The 18,149-nt window shown below is 47.1% G+C and overlaps 1 protein-coding gene across 1 annotated transcript in view; it reads left to right on the forward strand.

The window, feature by feature from the left end:
• The window catches only part of LOC124552274 (C3 and PZP-like alpha-2-macroglobulin domain-containing protein 8), an 842,473-nt gene that overhangs the window by 751,180 nt on the left and 73,144 nt on the right, over positions 1–18,149 (forward strand). Inside the window, exons 21-23 of the mRNA XM_047126553.1 lie at positions 2,674–2,926; positions 10,257–10,387; positions 17,723–17,938. Coding sequence (XP_046982509.1) covers positions 2,674–2,926; positions 10,257–10,387; positions 17,723–17,938 — 600 coding nt within the window. The remainder of the gene's footprint in view (positions 1–2,673; positions 2,927–10,256; positions 10,388–17,722; positions 17,939–18,149) is intronic.

Genomic DNA, 18,149 nt, shown 5'->3' on the forward strand with positions numbered 1-18,149 from the left:
TCAAATGATCTGATGGTGTGTGTACCGAAAGTCTTACAGTACGCACACCACAAAAGTTCTCTAACATATCGAGATATGTGCTTCCTGTAACAGTGTTCTCGGGAAAGAAAAATGGACCGTACGCCATTCCCCGTGAAACTGCACAAAAAGCATTAAATTTTGGAGTGGCCCTATCATGCTGTACAACTTCATATGGTTGTTCCATACGCAATATTCTCACCTTATGACGGTTCACCTTTCCATTTAAATGGAATGTTGCCTCGTCACTAAACACTAAGTGTGGAAGGAAACTGTTATCCTCCATCTTGCCGAGAACGAAATTACAGAACTCCACACGCTGTTGTTCATCATCTTCACGAAGAGCTCGCAGTTGCTGAATTTTGTACGGTCTCATGTGTAAAGGTCGACGCAACACACGCCTGCCTTTACACAGACAACCTGTTTCTCGGGATTGTTCCTGCCATCGTCTAATGCTCTGTACTGTGGGAGGATCCCCACCATACCTAGTACGAAAGTCACGCTGAACAGTTATTACTGATCCACACTGCGCAAAACGTAGAACACAAAACGCTTTCTGTTGTCCCGACACCACTTTTTCTAGAACTGAAGTTGGCGCACAGTGCTGCTACCTACCGGGAACCATGCAAAACTATATTTGATACAGACTGTATTAGAACCAAGGTTAAGGAATGTAACACTCACGAGCAGTGATCAAAAAGCAACAGGAATTTTTTTAATTTCGCGGTCTTAAAAGTCAGATTTTCAATATTTCTTATCTTACTGGTACGCGTGGTCCTGAGGCATGTTTCCATTTTCAGCGGTTTTGAATATTTAGTTTATTGTTAACAGTCGACTAGTTTATAAATGCTTTCTAGCGCTCGGGTAATTTTTACTTTCGAAAACGATGGATCAAAGAATATTGCATTTAATTTTTCTTCAAAGAATGGAATGAAGTTCAGCACCGCATTCCAAGTGTTGGCTCTGCCTCTTTTTGAATCTGTTGTAAGACAAGAGTTTACGAGTGACATAATCGTTTGAGAAAAGGCTGAAAGACGTTAAAGATATGGTCGCCATGGGCTCCCAACTGTATCAATTACTGAGAATTGTGTGGAAGAAGCAAAGATAATCGTTCTGTAAAACAGCCCAATCACCATCAGAGAGGTTGATGATAATGTGAGCACATCCTCTGACTCATGTCAAGTACACACATCAAATAAAGTTTTGTATCACCGAAACCTGTAAAGAAAATTGGAATAGAGATCAACACAAACTTTATTTCCGCCCTTTTTATTGCTCATGAAAACCACACATTGCATGTTCTACCCCCATACACCGAGGCGGTCCAGACTGCTGTACACACCAGTACCTCTAATACCCAGTAGCACGTCCTCTTGCATCGATGCATGCCTGTATTCTTCGTGGCATACTATCCACAAGTTTGTCAAGGCACTGTTGGTCCAGAATGTGTCAATCCTCAACGGCGATTCGGCGTAGATCCCTCAGAGTGGTTGGTGGGTCACGTCCTCCATAAACAGCTCTTTTCTATCTACCCCAGGCATGTTCGATAGGGTTCATGTCTGGAGAACATGTTGGCTACTCTAGTCGAGCGATGTCATTATGCCGGCCGGTGTGACAGAGCGGTTCTAGGCGCCTCAGTCTGGAACCACGTGACCGCTACGGTCGCAGGTTCGAATCTTGCCTCGGGCATGAATGTGTGTGATGTCCTTAGGTTGGTTAGATTTAAGTAGTTCTAAGTTCTAGGGGACTGATGACCTCAGATGTTTAGTCCCATAGTGCTCAGAGCCATTTGAACCATTTGATGTCGTTATCCTGAAGGAAGTCATTCACAAGATGTGCACGATGGTGGCGCGAATTGTCTCCATGAAGACGAATGCCTCGCCAATATGCTGCCAATATAGTTGCACTATCGCTCGGATAATGGCATTCACCTATTGTACAGCCGTTACGGCGCCATCTGTACCACGAGCGCCGTATGTCGGCCCCATATAATGCTACACCAAAACAGCAGGGAACCTCCACCTTGCTGCACTTGCTGGACAGTGTGTCTAAGGCGTTCAGCCTGACCGGGTTGCCTCCAAACACACCTCCGACGGTTGTGTCGTTTAAGGCATATGCAACACTCATCGGTGAAGAAAATGTAAAGCTAATTCTGAGCGGCCCATTTGGCGTGTTGTTCGGCCCATCTGTACCGCACTGCATGGTGTCGAGGTTGCAAAGATGGACCTCGCCATGGACGTCGGGAGTGAAGTTGCACATCATGCAGCCTGTTGCACACAGTTTGAGTCGTAACACAATGTCCTGTGGTTGCACGAAAATCATTATTCAACATGATGGCTTCGCTGTCAGGGTTCCTCCGAGCCATAATACTTAGGTAGCGGTCATCCACTGCAGTAGTAGCCCTTGGGCGGCCTGAGCGAGGTATGCCATCGACAGATCCTGTCTCTCTGTATCTCCTCCACCTCCGAGAAACATCGCTTTGGCTCACTCAGAGATGCCTGGACACTTCCCTTGTTGAGAGTCCATCCTCACACAAAGTAACAATGCGGACACGATGGAACTGCATGTCAATTACCAAAAACAGTTTACAGAATATAGATGTAGATGTCTTTAGCATCATATAGGCCACACTCGTCTGCCCATCTGTGTACACAGGGTGACGAGGAGTGCTGCCTGCGAGCACGATACTTCCTGGAGCGGTCGCTGCTGCTGGACAGATCCTCGGCGCCGCCTCCACTGTCTGCGGCCTCTCTCGCACTGGCTCTGGTGGCGTCCCGCAGTGAGGTGGCCGCCGCCGCCGTCGCCAGGCTCAGAAATGTCTCCGCCAATGAGGAGGGCGACTTTGGCTGGCCGTACCACCTGTCAGATGCCAGAACAGGAACACTGCCCAGGGACCGCCGACTAGCCAGTGAGTATTGGCTACATTGTAGTCACTAGGAAGGACTGGGAGATCCTGGCAGGGTCGCCATTTCAAGTTTGTAGATATAAAAGAGCCCTCCGTGAGCCAGCAGCCAAGCACGGTGGCTGAGCGGTTCTAGGCACTTCAGCCTGGAACCGCGCTGCTGCTATGGTCACTGGTTCGAATCCGGCCTTGGGTATGGCTGTATGTGATGTCCTTAGGTTAGTTAGGTTTAAGTAGTTCTCAGTCTATGGGACTGATGACCTCAGATTGGTAAGTCTGATAGTGCTTAGAGCTATCTGAACCATTTTTTATGAGCCAGCAACAACACCCAGCATTAGGTGGCACACATAGCAGGGCAGATGACTGCTAATCCGCTAAGGGGGATTGGATGTCAAACGGGCTTACTTGGAGCAGGAGAGGCACCACAGGACATTTTAATTTCCGCTGTCTATGCTTTTACAAATAAATTCTTAAAAGTTTCACAAACTGTGACATCGTCGTGAAAAAACACAGTGACCTGTATATGTAATAAGTTTCCTTTAATTTGCATCTATGGTCATAATCTTTTCTGTTTAACAGATTACCGGTTTCGGTCTTTAATGACCATCATCAGGTCTGTTTCATAAACACAAAGTCCCAATGTACTGCAGGCATAGTGGCATCGTCAAATGCATTTAACATTTGACGATGCCACTATGGCTGCAGTACATTAAGACTCTGTTTTTATGAAACAGATCTGATGATGGACATTAAAGCCCGAAACCGGTAATCTGTTAAACAGAAAAGATTGTGACCATAGACGTAAATTAAAGGAATCTTAAAACTTTGTCAGCATGACTAGGAAGGATTGAAGATTCACACACATAGTGGAAGTTAAAAAAACATAATCAAATAAATTTTTTTGCATGAAAGTTTTCATCATTTTTTTCACTTACTATTGGCTGCATTTATTGCTTTAGGTAAACTTGTCTTCATAAGTAAGAGAGATTCTTCGATGAATTTTGCACAGCATACAAACCATACTTACAGGTGTGTGAAACTATTAAAAACTGTGGTGTGCAGTGGTGGAGCTCTCATTTGTGCTCAGGAGATTCGTGTGAAATCTCCTGGACTCGTGGCCGTGTCTGTTGCACCCTAAACGACTGGAACCGATCAGATGAGTCTCGATTTCAGTTCGTAGTAGCTGACGGTAGGGTTCGATTGTGGCACAGATCCCACGAAGTCAAGAAGGCGCTGTGCAAGCTGATGGTGCCTCCACAACGATCTGGACAGTGTTTACATGGAATGGGCTGGGTGCTCTGATCGAACTTAACCTCTCACGAGTGTTGGAACTTCAATAGTGGCAACTATTTATTCACAACCGATACAAAACAGTTGCATGTTTGCACCTGTTACTGTCCTCCAAAGTAGTCACCAGCGTTGTGCAGAACCCGTTGCCACCCATTTAGAAGGTGTAGTATACAGTTAGCAAAGCCTGTTGTTCTGTTGATGGTGCGAATGGAGCGGTCTACTGCCTGTCGAATTTCTGGAACAGTTCTGAAGCGAATGCCACGAAGTGGTTCCTTCATCTTCGGAACCAAATCAAAGTCACAAGGACTTAAGTCAACATCTACATCTACATTTATACTCCGCAAGCCACCCAACGGTGTGTGGCGGAGGGCACTTTACGTGCCACTGTCATTACCTCCCTTTTCTGTTCCAGTCGCGTATGGTTCGCGGGAAGAATGACTGTCTGAAAGCCTCCGTGCGAGCTCGAATCTCTCTAATTTTACATTTGTGATCTCCGCGGGAGGTATAAGTAGGGGGAAGCAATATATTCGATACCTCATCCAGAAACGCACCCTCTCGAAACCTGGCGAGCAAGCTACACCGCGATGCAGAGCGCCTCTCTTGCAGAGTCTGCCACTCGAGTTTGCTAAACATCTCCGTAACGCTATCACGGTTACCAAATAACCCTGTGATGAAACGCGCCGCTCTTCTTTGGATCTTCTCTATCTCCTCTGTCAACCCGACCTGGTACGGATCCCCCCCTGATGAGCAATACTCAAGTACAGGTCGAACGAGTGTTTTGTAAGCCGCCTCCTTTGTTGATGGACTACATTTTCTAAGGACTCTCCCAATGAATCTCAACCTGGTACCCGCACTACCAACAATTAATTTTATATGATCATTCCTCTTCAAATCGTTCCGCACGCATACTCCTAGATAATTTACAGAAGTAACTGCTACCAGTGTTTGTTCCGCTATCGTGTAATCATACAATAAAGGCTCCTTCTTTCTATGTATTCGCAATACATTACATTTATCTATGTTAAGGGTCAGTTGCCACTCCCTGCACCAAGTGCCTATCCGCTGCAGATCTTCCTGCATTTCGCTACAATTTTCTAATGCTGCAACTTCTCTGTATACTACGGATTCATCCGTGAAAAGCCGCATGGAACTTCCGACACTATCCGGGGAGTATGGTGGATGGTACAGTACTTCCCAGTCCCATCGACAGAGCAGAGCAGCCACAGCTTGCGCTGTATGCGCCCGCGCATTGTCGTACAAAATGAAGGGTTGGGTTGCGCAGAAAGTATTGCCGCTTCTTCCGCATAGCTGGTCGCAGGTGATGCTCCAAAAACGAACAGTAGTACTGTGCATTGACGGTCTGCCGTGGAGGAACGTAATGCGTTAGGACAACATCATCAAAGTCGTACAGGAGAATCACCATAACTTGCACCATACTGGAGCTCTGACGCACTTTCGACTTTCGCGGCGACCCATAATGACGCTATTCGTTGGACTGGCGTTTCAGTTTTGGCTCGTACGATGTGGCCCATGTCTCATCCATTGTTACGATACGGCGTAAGAAAGCCTCTCCTTCGCGCTCATAGCGCTCCAAGTGCGTCTGAGCAGCGTTTCGTAACGGATGCATTTCTGCATTTCCGTCAAGTCGTGCGGAACCCATCGTGATGGAATTTTTCGCATTCCCAGGCGTTCCTTCAGGATGCGAAGCACAGCCGTATGCACTAATCCGTTTCGTGAGCGAGCTCACCAATCGTATGGCGTCGATCACTGTCCACTAACGCGGCAACAGCATGCACTTATTCTCCAGAGACGCTAGGACGACCTGCCCGATGCACGCCTGCCACAGTTTGCCGACCTTCGTTGAAGGCTTTTACCCAACGTGCCACTGTTCTGTGCGGCAATGCCGATTCCCCGCACACCTCTTGAAGACCTTGATGACACTGTCGTGCTGTACGACCTCTGGCACATTCAGTCTTGATCCAACTCCGTTCTTCCTGTTTCGAAAACATTATGACACCGTTACGCTAGACCGCTCGCTCACAAGTGACTGTGTTTCCCTCGGTTGTGCGCGCACCGATGACGTCGAACGGGCGAGTCCACTTGCTCGGAGGCAAGGTAGGTATGTCAACAACGTGGGCTATCAGCGACAATGGTAGATTCCATTGCACAGTGTCTCCACAGCAGTGTTGGCACTATTTAAGTTCCAGCCTACGTATTCACTGGCAATGGTAATGTTCGGCTACTTGGACAACATTTGCAGCCAATCATGGACGTCATGTTCCCAAACCACGATGGAATTTTCATGGATGACAATGCGCCATGTCTCCTGGCCACAATTGCTAGCGATTGGTTTGAAGAAATTTCTGGACAATTAGAGTGAATAGCTTTGCCATCCACGTCGCCCTGACATGAATCCCATCGAACATTTACGAGACGTAATCGAGAGGTCAGTTCGTGCACAAAATGCTGCACCGGAAACACTTTCGTAATTATGGACAGCTGTGGGTCAGCATTTCTGTAGGGGTATTCCAACGAACTGCTGAGTCCATACCACATCGAGCTGATGCACTACGCCGGGCAAAGGAGGTCCAGCACCATATTAGGAGGAGCCCACTACTTTTGTTACAGCAGTGTATTTACTAACAACGTTAACTGAAACAATCCAGTATTATAATACTTCTGACAAAAATGATCTCTGCTACTATCTATTGAGTCTAACTATGGTACAGAAAGATGTTAATGAAAGTTAAATTGTAATCTAATTAGTTATTTTTATATCTCAAGTACTTCCACCTCCCCCCCCCCCCCCCTACGCTACCATCAATAAATATGCTCCAATGTTAATGTTAAAACGACGACTCAACCACCACTTTACAGGATAAAAAGCATTGACGTTTACACGTTTAGATAGTCAAGCATTGACTTTCAGAATTACTGTATAAGAAGCTTCTAAGAGCGACCAATATAAATCAGCACTGAAGAGCAAAAGAAACTGGTACATCTGCCTGTGTAGGGCCCAAGCGAGCACGCAGAATTGATGTGGCATGGACTCGATTAATGTCTGAAGTAGTGCTGGAGGGAATTGACACCATGAATCCTGCACGGCTGTCCATGAATCCGTAAGGGTATGAAGGTGTGGAGATCTTCTGAACAGCACGTTGCAAAGCATCCCAGAAACTCTCAATAATTTTCACGTCTGGGGAGATTGGTGGCCAGCGGAAGTGTTTAAACTCAGAAGAGTGTTACTGGATCCACTCTATAGCAATTCTAGACGTGTGCGGTGTCGCATTGTCCTGCTGAAATTGCACAAGTCCGCCGGAATACACAGTGGACATGGATGAATGAAAGTGATCAGACAGGATGCTTACGTACGTGTCACCTGTAAGAGTCGTATCTAGACGTATCAGGGGTCCCATATCACTCCAACTGCACACGCCTCACACCTTTACAGACCTTCCACCAGCTTCAGTTGTCCCTTGCTGACATGCAGGATCCATGGATTCATGAGGTTATCTTCATACCCGTACACCTCCATCCGCTCGAAACGATTTGAAACGAGACTCGTCCGACGAGGCACTGTCGCCTGATAAACAAAGTAAGAGCCTACGGAATATCAGACCAGCTGTGTAGCTGGATTGAAGAGTTTTTAGCAAACAGAACACAGCATGTTTTTCTCAATGGAGTGACGTCTAGAGTCGTTAAAGTAACCTCTGGCGTGCCACACGGGACTGTTATTGGACCGTTGCTTTTCACAATATATATAAATGACCTAGCAGATATTGTGCGGCTTTTCGCGGATGATGCAGCATTAGAAAATTGCAGCGAAATGCAGGAAGATCTGCAGCGGATAGGCACTTGGTGCAGGGAGTAGCAACTGACCCTTAACGTAGACAAATGTAATGTATTGCGAATACATAGAAAGAAGGATCCTTTACTGTATGATTATATGATAGCGAAACAAACACTGGTAGCAGTTACTTCTGTAAAATATCTGGGAGTATGCGTGCGGAACGATTTGAAGTGCAATGATCTAATAAAATTAAATATTGGTAAGGCGGGTACCAGGTTGAGATTCATTGGGAGAGTCCTTAGAAAATATAGTCCATCAACAAAGGAGGCGGCTTACAAAACACTCGTTCGACCTGTACTTGAGTATTGCTCATCAGTGTGGGATCCGTACCAGGTCGGGTTGACAGAAGAGATAGAGAAGATCCAAAGAAGAGCGGCGCATTTCGTCACAGGGTTCTTTGGTAATCGTGATAGCGTTACGGAGATGTTTAGCAAACTCAAGAGGCAGACCCTGCTAGAGAGGCGCTCTGCATCGCGGTATAGCTTGCTGTCCAGTTTTCGAGAGGGTGCGTTTCTGGATCAGGTATCGAATATATTGCTTCCCCGTACTTATACCTCCCGCGGAGATCACGAATGTAAAATTAGAGAGATTCGAGCGCGCACGGAGGCTTTCCGGCAGTCGTTCTTCCCGCGAACCGTACGCGACTGGAACAGGAAAGGGAAGTAATGACAGTGGCACGTAAAGTGCCCTCCGCCACACACCGTTGGGTGGCTTGCGGAGTATAAATGTAGATGTAGATGTAGATAAACCGTCCAATGCCGGTGTTAACGGGCCCAGGCGAGGCGTAAAGGTTCGTGTCATGCGGGTACACGATTAGGTCTTCGACCCTATGGATGATGTCTCGTCGAATGGTTCGCACACTGACACTTGTTAATTGCCCAGCATTGAAATCTGCAGCACTTTGCGGAAGAGTTGCACTTCTGTCACTCTGAATGACTCTGTTCGGTCGTCGTTGGTCCTGTTCATGAAGGTTCCTTTTCCGGCCGCAGCGGTGTCGGAGATTTAATGTTTTATCGGATTCCTGATTTTCACTGTACACTCGTGAAACGGTCGCACCTGAAAATCCTCACTTGATCACTGCCTCAGAGATGCTATGTCCCATCGCTCGTGCGCCGACTATAGTACCACATTAAAACTCAGTTAAATCTTGATGACCCGCCATTGTAGCAGGAATAACTGATCTAACAACTGCGCCAGACACTTGTTGTCTTCCATAGGCGTTGCCGACCGCAGCGCCGTATTCTGTCAGTCTACACATCCTTGTATTTGAACATGTATGCCTATACCAGTTTCTTTCGCTCTTGAGTGCCAAATAACGCGGCTGCTTCCCTTGCATCCGTGTCTTCTTAAGATCTAAATTCACATCACCTTCAGGTGATAAAATAGATTGAAACAGAATGGCGCATGTCGTCCATACTTCTTGCAACGTCGTAAAAACATCGTGTATCTTCAGAATGAGATTTTCACTCTGCAGCGGAGTGTGCGCTGATATGAAACTTCCATGCAGATTAAAACTGTGTACCCGACCGAGACTCGAACTCGGGACCTTTGCCTTCGCGGGCAAGTGCTCTATCATCAGAGCTACCGAAGCACGACTCACGCCCGGTCCTCACAGCTTTACTTCGGCCAGTATCTCGGCTCCTACCTTCCAAACTTTACAGAAGCTCTCCTGCGAACCTAGCAGAACTAGCACTCCTGAAAGAAAGGATATTGCGGAGACATGGCTTAGCCACAGGCTGGGGGAGGTTTCCAGAATGAGATTTTCACGCTGCAGCGGAATATGCGCTGATACGAAACTTCCTGGCAGATTAAAACTGTGTGCCCGACCGAGACTCGAACTCGGGACCTTTACCTTCCGCAGGAGAGCTTCTATAAAGTTTGGAAGGTAGGGGACGAGATACTGGCAGAAGTAAAACTGTGAGTACCGTGCGTGAGTCGTGCTTCGGTAGCTCAGATGGTAGAGCACTTGCCCGCGAAGGCTAAGGTCCCGAGTTCGAGTATCGGTCGGGCACACAGTTTTAATCTACCAGGAAGTTTCATCGTGTATCTTCCTGAAAGTCTCATCCTGGAGACAAAGACATAAGTAACACGGGTGAGCTCTTCATGAATTTAAATAGGCTTGGTTTTGCACTGACAGGTACTGACTGACAGAAATTTATGACTTGGCTACTGATGATGGTTTGGTTTCGGTTTCAGCCACGGCAGCGGAGTACAAGGCTTCTCTCTACGCCCTGATGACATACTCCATGATGGGTGACCTACGCTCCGCAGAGCCCGTCGCTAAGTACCTGTTCTACCGCTCCTACCTGCTGGACACCCACAAAGAGGTACGCCAACAGCTATACAGTCTTGAAACATATGATAATCTGCCAAGAAATAATGAACAATGTACACTGACGCTCATAAATTAAGGATAACTGCAGAACGTAGTGCCACACAACGTGGCACTACACAAAACTGGCGCTGATAGCATAGGCACATAGGGGACACACACGACACAGATCTGTAGGTCCACGGTATTGGTGATAGTTGAGAAAACCGTCCCGAAACACGTGTGCTACAAAACGCCACTGTTTCCTGCGCATGTACCCCGATATCAGTAAGGGATATCATCACCATGCACACGTACACAGGCCGCACAACGGGTTGGCGTACTCTGGATCAGGTGGTCGAGCAGCTGCTGGGGTATAGCCTCCCATTCTTGCACCAGTGCCTGTCGGAACTCCTGAAGTGTCGTATGGGTTTGAAGACGTGCAGCGATACGTCGACCGAGAGCATCCCAGACATGCTCGATGGGGTTTAGGTCTGGAGAACATGCAGGCCACTCCATTCGCCTGATATCTTCTGTTTCAAGGTACTCCTCCACGATGGGAGCTCAGTGGGGCCGTGCGTTATCATCCACCAGGAGGAAGGTGGGACCCACTGCACCCCTGAAAAGTGGTGCAAAAATGACGTCCCGATACACCTGACCTGTTACAGTTCCTGTGTCAAAGACATGCAGGGGTGTACGTGCACCAATCACAATCCCACCCCACACCATCAAACCACAACTTCCATACAGCTCCCTTTGAAAGACATTAAGGGGTTGGTATCTGGTCCCTAATTCACGCCAGATGAAAACCCGGCGAGAGTCACAGTTCAGACTATATATAACTGGACTCGTCCATGAACATAACCTGGGACTACTGTTCCAATGACCGTACTGTGTTCTTGATACCAGGCTTTACGTGCTCTCCTGTGACTGGGGGTCAATGGAATGCGCCTTGCAGGTCTCCGCGCGAATAAACCGTGTCTGTTCAGTCGTCCTTAGACTGTGTGTCTGGAGACAACTGTTCCAGTGGCTGCAGTAAGGTCCCGAGCCAGGCTATTTGCAGTACTCAGTGGACGTCTTCGGGCACTGATGGTGAGATATCGGTCTTCTTGTGGTGTTGTACACGGTGGACGTCCCGTACTGTAGCGCCTGGACACGTTTCCTGTCTGCTGGAATCGTTGCCATAATCTTGAGATCACAGTTTATGGCACACGGAGGGCCCGTGCTACGGCCTGCTGTCTTTGATCAGCCTCCAGTTGCCCTAGTATTCTGCCCCTAATAACGCCATCAATATGTGTTCTTTTAGCCAATTTCAACACACAGTCACCATTAGCACGTCTGAAAACGTCTGCACCCTTACTCACTGCACCGTACTCTGACATGCACCAACACACCTCTGCGTATGTGGACTGCTGCCAGCGCCACCGTGCGACGACCGCAGGTCAGATGCACCGCCTGGTCATACCCCGAGGTGATTTAGACCCGCAAACCGCCCACCAGAGCGCTGTTTGTCCATGTATCAGCATTATCTTTAGCCGCGCGGGATTAGCTGAGCGGTCTTGGGCGCTGCAGCCAGGGACTGTGCGGCTGATCCTGGCGGAGGTTCGAGTCCTCCGTCGGGCATGGGTGTTTGTGTTTGTCCTTAGGATAGTTTAGGTTAAGTAGTGTGTAAGGTTAGGGACTGATGACCTTAGCAGTTCCCACGCCCGGGTTCCCGGGTTCGATTCCCGGCGGGGTCAGGGATTTTCTCTGCCTCGTGATGACTGGGTGTTGTGTGCTGTCCTTAGGTTAGTTATGTTTAAGTAGTTCTAAGTTCTAGGGGACTGATGACCATAGATGTTAAGTCCCATAGTGCTCAGAGCCATTTGAACCATAGTTAAGTCCCATAAGATTCCACACACACAATCATTGATTTTTGAGCGTGAGTGTAAATAACATGCAGCGCATTCGCTCCTGAAATACACAGCTTTTCAGTATTACAACAGTAACTTCATATGTCTGGTGCGAAAGCAGTAAATACGAGGTCTGTTCAAAAAAATCTGGGACATTCGTAGTTTCGCGCAAATGGCGTGTTGGAGCGAAATGTGGTTGGCAACCCTGCACACGCCTGCGTTTCATTTTCGTACGTCTGTTAGTTATTGTTGACTGCTGTATTGAGTAGAACGTTATGTCGCACAGTTTGCGAATTTCGAGATGGCAGCAAGACCTCTGCTTTAAATTTTGTGCAAAAATTTAAATGAGTGTGACTAGGGCCTCCCGTGGGGTAGACCGTACGCCGGGTGCAAGTCTTTCGATTTGTCACCACCTCGGCCAGTTGAGCGTCGATGGGGATGAAATGATGATGATTGGGACAACACAACACCCAGTCCCTGAGCGGAGAAAATCTCCGACCCAGCCGGGCCCTTAGGATTGACATTCTGTCGCGCTGACCACTCAGCTGCCGGAGGCGGACAAATGTTTCCTCAAACTCTAGGAATCCTTTACAGAGACACACCAAACGATGCAGGAAGCCTACGGTGATGAGTGCTTCAGCCGTACTCGGTGTTATGAATGCTTCACGCGGTTTAAATACGGCCGGACGGAAGTTAAAGATGACCATCGTTCAGGACGCCCTTCGACGTCTACCGAAGACGCTCGTGTCAGGAACGTCAACGAAATTGTGCTTGCAAATCGAAGACTGACTGTCCGAGAGACTGCAGAAGAATGTAACATTTCAGTTGGATCGTGTCACGAAATCCTGACACAGCATCTTGGAATACATCCTGTTGCTGCCAAGTTCGTCCCACGGCTCTTGAGTCAAGGCGAGAAAGGCCTTCTCCTCGCAATCTGTGAAGAGCTTTCGGATCGCGCAACTGCGAACGAGGTTGGGTTGGGTTGTTTTGGGGGAAGAGACCAAACTGCGAGGTCATCGGTCTCATCGGTTTAGGGAAGGACGGGGAAGGAAGTCGGCCGTGCCCTTTCAAAGGAACCATCCCGGCATTTGCCTGATTTAGGGAAATCACGGAAAACCTAAATCAGGATGGCCGGACGCGGGATCGAACCGTCGTCCTCCCGAATGCGAGTCCAGTGTGCTAACCACTGCGCCGCGAACGAGGTGTTCCTTAAGAGAATCATAACTGGTGATGAGACGTTGATCTACGGTTACGATATTTAGATCAAGTTTCAGTCTTCACAGTGGGTCGAGGAAGGTTCTCCAAGACCAAAATGTCAGGTCAGGTAAAGTCTCAAAGCCATGCTGATAGTTGTTTTTGAAGGATTAGTTCGTCATGTACTCGTGCCACAGGGACAAACTGTTAATCGATAGTACTGTCGGGACGTGTTGCGACGCCTGCGGGAAAATTTGAGAAGGAAACGGCTTGAGAAGTGGCGAGAAAATTCATGGCTGTTACGTCACGATAACGCACCCACATGTTCATTCCTGTTGGTGCGTGGCTGTAGCACAAACAACGAAATCGCTGTGCTGTCTCATCCTCCGTACTCTCCAGACCTGGACCCTCCGGACTTTTTTCTTTTTCCAAAGTTGAAAACCCCGTAGAAAGGACGAAAATTTGCAGTGGTAGACGAGATAAAAGAAAATTCGCAGACGGCTCTTCATGCGGCCCAGCAAGAGGCGCATCAAGATACTTCTTCCGGAAGTGGAAACGGCGTTGGAAGCGCTGTATCAATTGCGGGAAAGAGTATTTCGAAGAAGACAATGTACAATAATTAAACGTGAGCCTAGAAAAATTTTGTGGACAAATTTCAGGAATTTTTTGAACAGACCTCGTATTTTGAAATAGAGGCACTTCACTCACTTGTCTACAGCCGTCTTGCAGTATCTGTCCATCAACTTGGATGTCTTCACATCACCCCTTCCACCAGCACCGCATAGTAGCTACTGTCTCTACCACGATTACATTGTGCCCTCTCTGGTAATGCAGAAATCAGTACATTAACGGGGGGTAGGACGTCAAACGGGCCGACTTGGAGCAGGAGAGGCATCACATGACATTTTAATTTCCAGTGTCTATACTTTTACAAATAAATTCATAAAACTTTGTCAGCATCACCACGAAAGATTCAGGATTCACGCTCATTGCAGTGGAAGTTCGAAAACATAACAAAATAAATTTCTTTACGTGTGAAATTTCATAATTTTTTCATTTACTAATGGCTGCATTTGTTGCTATAGGTACACTTTTCTTCATAAGTTAGAGAGATTCTTCAATGAATTTTGCACATCATACATACCATACTCACAGGTGTATGAAACTCTAGAATTTATTTAATTTATTAAAAAAACGAATGAACTGTTATATTTTAAACTCCATGTTTAGGAAAAACACAAATTTTATAGTTGATTACCTCAATTTTTACCACAGTTTTTAATAGGTTTGGAAATTTCTAGAGTTTCGTACACCTTTAAGTATGGTTTGTATGCTGTGCACAATTCATCGAAGAATCTCTCTTACTTATGAAGAAAAGTGTACCTATTGCAACAAATACTGCCATCAGTAAGTGAAAAAAATGATGAAATTTCACATGTAAAAAAAAATTATTTCGTTATGTTTTCGAACTTCCACTGCTATGAGTGTGAATTCTGAATCCTTCCTGGTCATGCTGACAAAGTTTTATAAATTTTTTTGTAAAAGTATATACAGTGGAAATTAAAATATCCTGTGATGCCTCTCCTGCTCCAAGTCGGTCCGTTTGACGTCCTACCCCCCTTAAAGCACTGTGCAAATATTCATTCACTGATATCTTGTAGGATAATATTCTGGGTCAGCTCCTCACTTAGGCAGAAAGTATTAAACATACAAAGGAAAGCAATTAAATTTAGTTTTGAGGTTCACGAACGTACATCTTGCAGGTATCTTTTTAGCTGTGTATACTCACCACAGATTCACAGTAAATTCATTTCCTTACGAAATTTGTTAACAAAAATCCACTAGAGTTTGAGAGTGACAGACATTTTCACAAGTACAAATGAAGAAAAAATGATCTGCATTACCTTTAATCAACTGGACATTGGCGCAAAAAGGGGTGAACTACGCATGTAGGAAACTCTTCCACAATCTACCTATGGAAATAAAGTATCTGACTGACAGCAGAACTGTTTTCAAATGTATGTTAAAGATGTTTCTCCTGAACAACTTCTTAGCGATTGTAGAGGAATTCTTGTATAGAAACACAGTATTCAGCTATTTTTACAGAATATCCTGTAAATCCTATAAATGTATGATGTGTATCCATACAAATGTTTAACATATATATTGTCTGATAAAAACAGTGAAGGCCTCAGAAGACATGGTCTAATGTGATTGTAACTTCAAACACATACACACCATTGGCAGACATGTAAATGATCAGAGGTGTAATTTTCCGTGACTGGTGCAAGGCATTTCTGTGCACAAACCAGCCCTCTTTCACTGCCAGGCATTAGTTTCTGCAGCACCTGTCTGCCCTCTGTAGCTGGTTTACCTGATTGTCAACGCTATAATAGCTGTGCTTGTAGTTTGTATCCATTTCCTCTGATAGCATCACACCAGCCCTCCTTTCACTTTCAGACACCATCTCCCACAACTACATTTGGACCTCCCTATGCACATGGTGTACCTGTGTCAAAAAGCATTATGGCCACTGTCCACATTGCACCTAGTCATCCCCTTGAACAACTTTACACCAGCTGTCTCCTCCAGACAGTAGCTAACACAGCTGCTGCATGGACCATTACTGTTTTGAGATCTCTCTCTACATCTGGTGTCCCCATATGTGTGCTTGGTGTGGCAGCAATGCTAGTACCATTTATCCATCCCTATGGACCTCAGCATTCACATCAACCCTCCTTTCACCTCCAGATAGCAGCTTCTACAGCACCTGCCCAGACTGTGACTACACTGCACCCTTCTCCACAGCTATCATACCTGTGTATGTACCTACAGTGGCAGCTGTGTGGTCTAGTATTTATCTATCCCCTTCATCTTTCACACCCTCAAACAAGCCCTTCCTTCTCCTCCACACAACAGCTCCTACAGTGTCTGCCCAGACTATGACTACATTGGGCCCTCACTCCACAGCTGGTGTCCCCATATGTGTGTTCACTGTGGCAGCAATGCTAGTACAATATATCCATGTTCATGGACTTCAGTGCTCACATCCACCCTTGCACAGTCCCTCCTGCCGGAGGTTCGAGTCCTCCCTTGGCCACGGATGTGTGTGTTGTTCTTAGCACAAGTTAATTTAAGTACTGTGTAAGTCCAGGGACTGATTATCTCAGCAGTTTCGTCCCTTAGGAATTTGCACATCACATCAGCCCTCCCTTCACCTCCAGACAGCAGTTTCTATGGGCACCTGCCCAGACCATGACTACGCTGCACCCTTGTCCACAGCTAGCACACCTATGCATGTACCTACAGTGGCAGATGTGTGCTATAGTATTTATCTACCGCCTTCATCTTTCACACCCTCAAACAAGCGCTTCCTTCTCCTCCAGACAACAGCTCCTACAGTGCCTGCACAGACTGACTACATTGGGCCCTCACTTTACAGCTGGTGTCCCCATATGTGTGTTCACTGTGGCAGCAGTGCTAGTATCATATATCCATGTTCATGGACTTCAGTGCTCACATCCGCCCTTGCACAGTCCCTCCTGTCGGAGGTTCGAGTCCTCCCTTGGGCGCCGGTGTGTGTGTTGTTCTTAGCACAAATTAGTTTAAGTAGTGTGTAAGTCCAGGGACCGATGACCGCAGCAGTTTGGTCCCTTAGGAATTCACACATCACATCAGCCCTCCCTTCACCTCCAGACAGCAGTTTCTACAGCACCTGCCCACACCATGACAACACTGCACCCTTCTCCACAGCTAGCACACCTATGCATGTACCTACAGTGGCAGAAGTATTTATCTACCCCATTCATCTTCCATGCCCTTGCATGAGACCTTCCTTCTCCTCCAGACAACAGCTCCTACAGTGCCTGCCCAGACTGTGACTACATTTTGCCCTCACTCCACAGCTGGTGTCCCCATATGTGTGTTCACTGTGGCAGTAATGCTAGTACCATATATCCATGTTCATGGACTTCAGTGCTCACATCCGCCCGCGCACAGTCCCTCCTGCCAGAGGTTCGAGTCTGCCCTTTTCAGCCCATCCTTCTCCTCCAGACAACAGCTCCTACACCGCCAGCCCAGACTGTGATTACATTGTGCCCTCTCTCTGCAGCTCGTGTACCTGTACGTGCACCTACTGTGGCATCTGTATGCTCTAGTTGCTATCCACCTCCTTGGACACCATATCAGCCTTCTTCTCCACACAGTAGCTTCTACAGCACCTGTTTGGAACATGACTACATTGGGCATCCCTCCTCTCTCTGCAGTTGGTGTACCTGTGCGTGCGTGCGCTGTGGCAGCTGTCGTCGGTGGCCCAGGACCGGGAGCGCGCGCTGACAGTCTCGCTGGCCACGTCTGGCATGGAGCTGACCGACACCCTGGAGCTGAGACCGGGAACCCAGCCAGCCAGGGCGCTGCCGCTGCCCAGCCTGCCCACCAAGGTGTTCGTCTATGCCACTGGCGCCGGCTGTGCCACCGTGCAGGTAACGACACCACTGCTTCCCAACCACACTCCATTCTTAGCAATATGCACCTTACAACTGTGCTCCAGCGATGGTTACAAACACTCTCCAAGAGAAATAGACGACGTACCAAGGAATTATCTGAATTGGACCAAAATAGGAGGATGCGATGTTCATGTTCAGGCAAATAAACGCTTACAATTTCATTAAAATTGGATGATTTATTCAAGAC

Source organism: Schistocerca americana, chromosome 10, assembly GCF_021461395.2.
Source record: "Schistocerca americana isolate TAMUIC-IGC-003095 chromosome 10, iqSchAmer2.1, whole genome shotgun sequence".
Classification (NCBI taxonomy): domain Eukaryota; kingdom Metazoa; phylum Arthropoda; class Insecta; order Orthoptera; family Acrididae; genus Schistocerca; species Schistocerca americana.